This window comes from Watersipora subatra, chromosome 9, assembly GCF_963576615.1.
Source record: "Watersipora subatra chromosome 9, tzWatSuba1.1, whole genome shotgun sequence".
Classification (NCBI taxonomy): Eukaryota; Metazoa; Bryozoa; class Gymnolaemata; order Cheilostomatida; family Watersiporidae; genus Watersipora; species Watersipora subatra.
Genome location: NC_088716.1, coordinates 6527112 through 6535353, shown reverse-complemented (window position 1 = coordinate 6535353; position 8242 = coordinate 6527112). Strand labels below are relative to the sequence as shown.

Sequence of the window (8242 nt, the reverse complement as noted above, 5' to 3'; positions counted from 1 at the left end):
ATAAATTTAATATTTAAGATTTGGGTATACTTATAAAAAGTATATGCACAGTAGCATGTTTTAGCTAAGTAATTCAGAAAAACAGAAACTTTTTTAAACCACAGAAATGAGGAACAGCTAGAGAAAAATAATGTGTATAACAGATAAACTGCAATAATGTTTGATAGATGAGGAGAGAAGGGTTTGCTGATGAACTCTAATTAATTTTGTGCAGGTTCAAGTGTTGTATCACACTAAGGAAATAAGCAAATAATATATGAAATTCAAGTCTAGAATATCAATGCTTATCAGACTGTATCTTCAGTTATGACGGCAGATCACAAATCACACCAGACTTGACCTTTTCAGATTTGCTGAGGCTATCCGAAATTAGCATATTCTCCAAATGCACACAAGTAGTCGTTGAGCACTTGGAACAGATATTCATACTGCTCCTGTGAAGCAAGAAACAAACAATGAAAAGAATTTTAAACAAGTCTCAACCAAGCTCCAATAATATAAGTGTATAATTAGCTATCCAGCGAATGTTAAAAGTGTATATCCCATTGGCCTTTGCAAGTGTGTGCTTGTTTATACCAAATTACTTGATAATGTTTCGTCAAGCAATTACTTTTGATTTTCGCAAAATGTCTTCCCCACAATCATTTTTATGAAATGTGTAGACTTTGTCAATGTCTAGCGTTGATTGTCAATGCCTTCCATTCTCTGTCTAAGCGATTTTCTTTATGTATTGCAAGCTACTCGTTACAGTTTTACAGTTGCCCTCCTTCGATCACTAACTATACAATTTTAGCTGGTTCCGAGTTAGCAAAACAATTAGGTATAATTTTAGACGTGAGCAAGCTCTGCGCGGTTTAAAAATTGCTAACAGTTTGTAATATAGACACAAATAGGGAACCTAAAATACTATGGGATAGTGAAATAGACCTTAACTACAACATCTATGAGATGATTAAGGACCAATCTAAGTGGAAAGTGTTGTAAATAGATATTGTTATAACCAATAGAAGAATCGTTCATCTTCACTTACAATAGTAGAGATGAACTGAGGGCGCCTCAGTTTTGCCATTACTGTAGGAGTGTAAACATCAACCATCTGTTCAGTTTTCAGTTTCTCTATAGCATTGTATGCACAGATGTAGATTCCACACTTGCTGCTTCCATCCCTTCAATTTAATATGAATATGTACAGTGTATAAAATTGATTATGAAAACAGATAAAAAAGTCTTGCAGTCAAACCTCGATCTCTCATCACCTAAAATGTGTCCCTACATACTAAGTACTTATTAACATATTGTGTAGGAAGTTCCTCAAAACACCAAAGTTTTAATAAATCAGTTTTTGTATGTATTCACTTTGAAACATATTCTTGTTGTAAATTGCTCTGACAATATTAAATGACGCATCATATTGTTCTTTTCTATTTTAAAATTATGAATTTAAAAAAATTGGTAGGAGTAGTATTAGTGGAAATAGGCTGAGCCCAGTTTGTTACCATGTAAACCACAGATAATATAGAAACATCAGCAGACATCCTTGGATCATTTCATGAGGAAATTCTACAAAGTCAGCTACCAAAGATTAAGACAAAAATGGCAGAATGAGTTGAAGTAGTGAAGCTGGTTCAGATAATCAATGATGAAATACTTTACAAAAATGATAATATCGGGTATCAAATTTGTAAACAAAAACAATAGTCAATTAAATTAAAGTTGATGTTGTCTAAATTAGACTAATTGTATATCAAATGAATTTCAGATACGCATTGTCTTTTGCGCCACTTGCAAACAGCCCACCTCAATGCACTTTTTCTTAGAATGAGTATAAAGTGGTTTTGAAAATTTTGGTTTTCTTAATTAATTTAGTGTTTGCTATTAATTTAGTTTATTACCGGAAGTTTTTTTAATTTAGTTTTACATGAATATTTTTTTTGAATAGTGCTCCCAATTATCAGAAATATCGTTTGCTAGGTTTTTGAGATGCAGAACAAATTCAATGAAATACAACTTATTCCTATCAAAATCGTTGCTCCAACCTATCGTCTCAACATTCAAAGCCAGTTACTATGCATATTTATAATAATGCTGGAAAAAAGTAAAACCAGTAAAATAATGTACACTGGCGAATATTGGTTTACCAATAGACAAGGTCACTTAATAGCCCAAATTCTTTTTACACAGATTAAGCAGAACAAAAGAACAGAGACAGCCATAACCATTATAAGAGCTAGCATAACAGACTACTTATCTAACACATCCAATAGCATTAGACTTGTGATCGAGTGTGCACTGTCAAGGCTCATAGTGCCTTGACAGTAATCATTAGCTAGTATTTAGTTATTGAATACACTGAGTCAAAGCACAGTCAAAGCAATAATCTTTCGATTTGATTTAGTGCATACTTTTAAAATGATAATTTTTTTTAGTATATGATTTTATTAGAATACTGCCCAAATATAGTGTATTTCGATACACTCTCTAATCCTGTCCCAAGAAAGTTACATACTTTTTTGAGCACATAATTTACGTATTTTAATTTTTATGATAATTTAATAAACATTAAAATAAAATTTTAAATGTGATTTATTGTTTATTTTAATGCGAATAATTTTAGTAAATATATCTTACATGCAAGTAACACACATTCTCCTGAGAGCCACCTCTTTTTCTTGCCTTTCTGATGATTTCAGCAGCGAGAGAATGTGGTTGGTGTCTGGCAGATCTTCAGCCAAGGAGGCATCCATTACCAACACTTGCACACTTATCTTGCTCTGTTCAATGCAAATGTGTGTTATGTAGACATTGTTGTATTGAGTGAAATAACTACTCAAAGCTGTCAAGATGTTTCATATAACTCATTCTTAGCAATTATTAAACACAGTTTGGCAGCTTTATACCTTCTCAGTTTCCAGTTGAAGGTGAATGACTTTCACAGTACCCTCTATCACAGTTATTTTTCTGGTGATCAGAAATGGTTCTACTTCCAGAACCATTGAGTCCTTGTTAGGATAGAACAAGGTCTACAACATACATTACATTATGCATTAAAATTGGTTGTAAACATTGTTAATTCTGTTATCATCACGATGTTACAGAACGATTTTGCTCGTAACGAAGTTTATTGCCTAAAATTTCAATAAGATGTAAGTTAAATTCAAGTCTTTAGACTTCCAGGACATATCTTAGTGTTCAAACCATAAACAAATAAAAATTAGCTATTGACTGCTGCTTATGTGTTCAATTCTATACTAATGAAAGTTTCAATTGTTACAGGAAGTAAGTGTAAATGTCATGACGACAAGCTCTGATTGTTCAAGTCGGCAACACTCAACTTACTGGGCTGGTATCCAGCTGAAAAATAACTGATATGTCATTTTCTAAAATCAACTGCCAGAAATCAGGAATGGTGTTAGACAATGGCAGTTGGGTTGCAATCCACTGTTTCTTCTGCTTGTAGCCCTAAAGTGAAATGAGTAATTAGAGATGAGCTGACAACTGGAAACAGTGTCCGAATGCATTTTATAGAAGAATTTTATTTATTAAAATTCATTTTAATAAATATACTCACATCCACAGTCACAGCATTGATGTAGTTACCGTTCGCTCCATTTAAGAGGTAAAGCATTGCACTCTCCGCTAGAAGTATAACAAAAGTAGCTATTACTATCTTTTACCAGCTCAGTTAAAATTAGTACATGCATACGTGTCTACAAAACAATGTCGTTCTGTAATCAGATTTCATTTGCAATAACATTTAAACCCTCAGAATTTCAGGTGCAACATGCACTCACACATACCATACCTGGGAGAATTTCAGAAAATCGATTTTTGTGCCGATTTTTTGCATCTTTTGCTGTAGCATAAGAATGGTCGAGAGACGCAGCTCTTGTAATGGTGTGCTGAAAAATATTGCCACATTTAGCCTTATTGTTTTTTATTTTATTGGTTTAAACAGGCATTATGCTGACAGTTTCATGTGGGTAATCGCTTCAGACCCACTGCTATTACCATCCAATCATTACAACTTTACGTTAATCTAACATTCTCCTGACATCTGCCACCAATATAATAACTTACCTGGTACTCAACTGAAATGAGGTCAGCTTCACTGTTAGGTTGTAGCTTGTGCATGGATATTTTGGTCTCAATTTCAGTTGGCTGGAAAGGAAAGTTTTGTGTTGCCAGTGCCTCACTCAAAGCATCATGTAGAAGCTCATATTGATCCTGTAATTAAAATTACAGGTTATTGAGCATGACAACTTTATGCTAAAATAGTTTTAAAACAGCTATGCAACTTGTCATGCAGAAATAAAAAATTTTTGAATAAGATGTTAAGCCGGTGTGAACCAAACCAAAATTGTTATTAATACACAATTTGAACCTGTAGAACTTTGCAGATAGACCCGATATGTTGCAGACACCACCTAAAATTATTTATACCAAAACAACTCATACCACAGTCTGTATCATGCATGGTCGTCTGGATCTCATCTCCTTCAAACACTCAAACACATTGACAACACCCTCAGCCTCGGCCTGATCTAAGAGGTAGTCAAGTGCTACATAAGTACCGGTTCTTCCTACTCCAGCACTGCAACCAAATGCACACTGACAATAGACAAAGAAACCAGCACGGTCCAAATTGTTGGTCATATTTATAACAGTTTTAAAGTATGAAAGAAATACTTCAGATAAGCTGCTAATTTTATTAATATGAACATTTAAAAAAGCTTTAGCGGTATATAGCAGGAAAGCTACCTGCAGTGAACAAGCAAGGGCTGAGTTTTGCCATGATGAATGGAAGCATTGATTAGTCTGTGGAAGGATACAAATAGTTCAATATCTGGTACTCCGTGATCAGGCCATGACAAGTAGTAAAAGTGGAGGATTCGTCTTGTTTCTCCATTCTAAAAAGGCCAGCAGTTTATGTAAAGAGAGTCTTAGAATTGACCATATATCTGATAGTATTAAAATAAAATGCGCTTTTAGTAAATGACCAAAATAAAAGTTTAAAAAAGAAATTTTATAGACTGTTAGTTTTCATCAGCAGGTCATCAGGGATTGACTATCGATTTATTTTATATCTTTATGCCAGTTTTGTCCGCATTATTATGTTTATTTTTGCAACAGATTACAATAGCATATATAAGTGTAGTATCAACAAATACTCTGTACCTGGGTAACCTCTAACCGGTTCATAGCAAATTCAGAAAACATATCCGTGCTTTTCAGGGAAACTTTGAAGCTACCAAAATTTTGGACGACTCCTTGCTCCAGAGGCCAGTACTGCATGCATTTAACCTGCAAGATTATCGACTCTGAGATCATGCCTTTCGATTCAGTTGAGCCTCAACTGAAAATGGTTTTGATATCAAACTATTGTTATTGAACTCTAGGGTAATTCAACACAGCGTAGATAGTAACTAACCGATTAGTGTAATTTACCTTGGTGTTTTCTATTGTATTAGTCACCATGACAATAGCAGCGGGTTTTTGTTCCCATATCATCTGCCAGAAATCTCTGACAGTTTCATCAGTAAAAGGACCTTGAGAACGAATTAATATATAGATTATTTTTTGTGTTTCAAATTCAAATAGAAAAACCTACAGGGTTACCTTGTTTACCCAAAGTGTTCAAAGCCAGTGGAATGAATAGCTACTGGATGTTGTTCTTAGACTATTCACTTCATGATTGCTACATTTACATTTAATTTACATTAACATGAAATGCATTCGCATATCTGCTGGTGATTCTATCAATCGCTTGTTGAGAGGAAAAACGAATGAAGCAGTAAAAAAGAAAAGATGAAGAAAAAAAGGCCAAAAAGAAAGAGAAGAATGAGAACAGGAAGTCAAGAGGTGACAGTGAAGATATTGAACAGGAGAAAAAAAGAAAAAAAAAAGAAAGCGAAAAAGAAAAAAGAGTTTGGATGTGGTCTGACGAAGGAGATCAATCTAAATAATGGAAAGGTGACTATTAAAATGATTAAATAAAAGAGGAGAAACCAGCTGCAATCTGACACTCTGGTTGGCTGTTTTGACTATAAAAACCCATGGTTTATTTCATTACCGTGCATATTTGTGCAATATAGTTTTGATGAGAATCGACACAGGTCATGCTACTCAAGTTATATTCATCTTGCTGAATTATATCTGCCTCTTCTACAAAATTAGCTGAAACATTTTATCAGTTAGCGAACAGACCGAATGAGGGACATCACAGTAACCGACTCACCTTGTGCAGCAATATACTGGTTGTCTCTTCCATAACCCTGCAAGCATATTTCATAGCTAGAAAACCTTATCGAACGCTTTTTTATTTATTATGTTCTACATTTTCTACTAAATAAAAATACAAAAATACAATAAACCATTTTTAATAACATCACCTTTTCAGATCATGAATCAATTTTCAACTACACTGGAAGGTCCTACTATGTTTATTGCATGTGGATAATTACCTTTAGAAATGATGCATTGATAAAATCTGTCTGCCCTTCAGTGACTTCACGAAGTTTCACTCTGTGGTCATCAGCTGTAAAGTTGATGTAGATATGTTTCATATGGTTTCAAAAGTAGTTAATACAAACTTGTTTTTAAGGTGCTATAATCATCAATTGCGCAACAGTTAATTTTTTGGAAGTTTCCATAGTTTGTTAGACAGAAATTTATATGTCGATCAATTATTGCTTAGACAACTCTTACCTGGGTACAACTTCAAATATCTACACTTTCCCTTGTTTTTTGCCTGTTTTGCAACATCCATCTCTGGAGCGGGTATGTCTTTAAGTTTCTAAAAGAAAAATAAAACAACTTTAAACTAAGCATTTGATGCACAAGCAGTTCTTCTAAAAGCTCAAATTATTATTTTAAATTTTATCAAAGGTTAATAAACTCATTAATTCAGTGATGAATTCTGATATTTAGTGTGATATGGAAAGTCTGCACCAGAACACTAAGCAAATTCTAGAAAGATTTCAAAGGCAGTTAAAACAATAGATAAGTTGCACTCTCTTACACCACAATGACACTAATTGTAAGAATACATAAGTAATTGAACTGACTCAATTATATTAAAAAGGTCAATAATAAAAATTAGCTCTCAGTTTTACAGCTCTAGATTTCTTAAAACAGAAACCTATAGAATTGTTTGAACCTATTTTAGTTATATGTTATACAGTGATTCCTTCCTACTTCATATCTCCTCTGTAGTTCCAATGTACATGACAAAAATAGAAAAGGATAGAGTTTCTATAAATTCAGTTCAGAAGTAGTAGTTCTAGAGTAGTTCAAACTAATGCTCTATGAGCCTTCAAGTTGCAACTAGATTTTCGAAACCAGTATTTCTAGACTACTTTGTTGTTTATCAAAAGTTACATAAGTATGGGTGATTATGTATGGGTAAAGTAGTTTTATATTAGTACTTGAAAATTTGGTGGAGCTTTTTGAATATCGCTTCTCACCTCTGCAAAGATGATTGAGCAAACCAATCAAGACCTTTGTTCTTGGAGAAAGCAACATGGTGAAGTAAACCACCAGTTTTTTTATAGGATTCATAAACCAACAATTTGTTTTTAGGATACATTTATTTTTGCTCCACACAGACCACAACTTATAAACTTTGTTGAATGAGCAAGTATCAAAGCGATGGAAGGATTAACACTATCTAACAGTATTTTGTCCTGGTTGTCACAGACAATCGGGATAAAATAGCTCCCATTTCAACTACATAGTAACATATTTAGTTTTAGCTTGGCCTAGCTTGATATTACAAACAATTTGAGTCAGGTAGATTTTTTATTGGATTATCTTGGACAAAAATTGCCATACAAATTTTGAAAAACAAGCGAATAAAGTTCTTATGAATAGTAAAAAATACTGAGACATACTGTGCAATTGAAGTGAAGCAGGTTCAACAGTTTTACCCACCTGTAAATTTAGCAGTAAACTCGTTTTTTATTTTTTTCATCAGATCATTGAAAGGTATTGCTGAGATATTTTAAACAACAGAAAACTACTGTTTACTGTTAAAGTTTTATCCCTCTAAATTATTGGTATTCTGTTCAATAAAAATAAACTTTGTTGCTTTTTGGCTCATTAAAACATAAGTGCTAGGAAAGTTTTTTCAGGAATAGAATATATATAGGAATATAGGAATGTCTATCAATAATATATTGATAGACATTATCTAAAGAAGATTATTCTCTATTCAAGTTTGTTTGTCAGTATGCCATTGCTATTA

General features: G+C 33.2%; 2 protein-coding genes across 2 annotated transcripts in view; both read right to left on the bottom strand.

Annotated features, from left to right (window-relative positions):
- Positions 1 to 327: 327 nt before the first annotated feature.
- Positions 328 to 2745, bottom strand: LOC137403505 (receptor-type tyrosine-protein phosphatase epsilon-like). The gene is made up of 3 exons (XM_068089439.1): positions 2629 to 2745; positions 1031 to 1166; positions 328 to 434 (listed from the first exon to the last, which is right to left on the bottom strand). Exons 1-3 carry the CDS (start codon positions 2742 to 2744, stop codon positions 360 to 362), a joined length of 327 nt encoding a protein of 108 aa, XP_067945540.1. The 5' UTR covers position 2745; the 3' UTR covers positions 328 to 359.
- A 146-nt stretch (positions 2746 to 2891) lies between these two features.
- Positions 2892 to 8242, bottom strand: part of LOC137404738 (receptor-type tyrosine-protein phosphatase delta-like) — a 56013-nt gene continuing 50662 nt past the window's right edge. Inside the window, exons 27-38 of the mRNA XM_068090970.1 lie at positions 6706 to 6793; positions 6462 to 6535; positions 6236 to 6272; positions 5446 to 5546; positions 5176 to 5301; positions 4759 to 4907; positions 4456 to 4591; positions 4078 to 4224; positions 3803 to 3899; positions 3569 to 3636; positions 3337 to 3459; positions 2892 to 3020 (exon numbers count right to left, since the gene is read on the bottom strand). Coding sequence (XP_067947071.1) covers positions 2892 to 3020; positions 3337 to 3459; positions 3569 to 3636; positions 3803 to 3899; positions 4078 to 4224; positions 4456 to 4591; positions 4759 to 4907; positions 5176 to 5301; positions 5446 to 5546; positions 6236 to 6272; positions 6462 to 6535; positions 6706 to 6793 — 1275 coding nt within the window. The remainder of the gene's footprint in view (positions 3021 to 3336; positions 3460 to 3568; positions 3637 to 3802; positions 3900 to 4077; positions 4225 to 4455; positions 4592 to 4758; positions 4908 to 5175; positions 5302 to 5445; positions 5547 to 6235; positions 6273 to 6461; positions 6536 to 6705; positions 6794 to 8242) is intronic.

What these genes read in the sequence shown, in the direction of transcription:
- LOC137403505 (XM_068089439.1), bottom strand. Translation starts at nt 2,744, where the DNA reads ATGGATGCCTCCTTGGCTGAAGATCTGCCAGACACCAACCACATTCTC. An exon ending in AGAATGTGTGTTACTTGCAT is followed by an intron (nt 1,167 to 2,628) that starts GTAAGATATATT and finishes ATTAAATTGAAG; the next exon opens with GGATGGAAGCAGCAAGTGTG. An exon ending in CTCAGTTCATCTCTACTATT is followed by an intron (nt 435 to 1,030) that starts GTAAGTGAAGAT and finishes CTTGCTTCACAG; the next exon opens with GAGCAGTATGAATATCTGTT.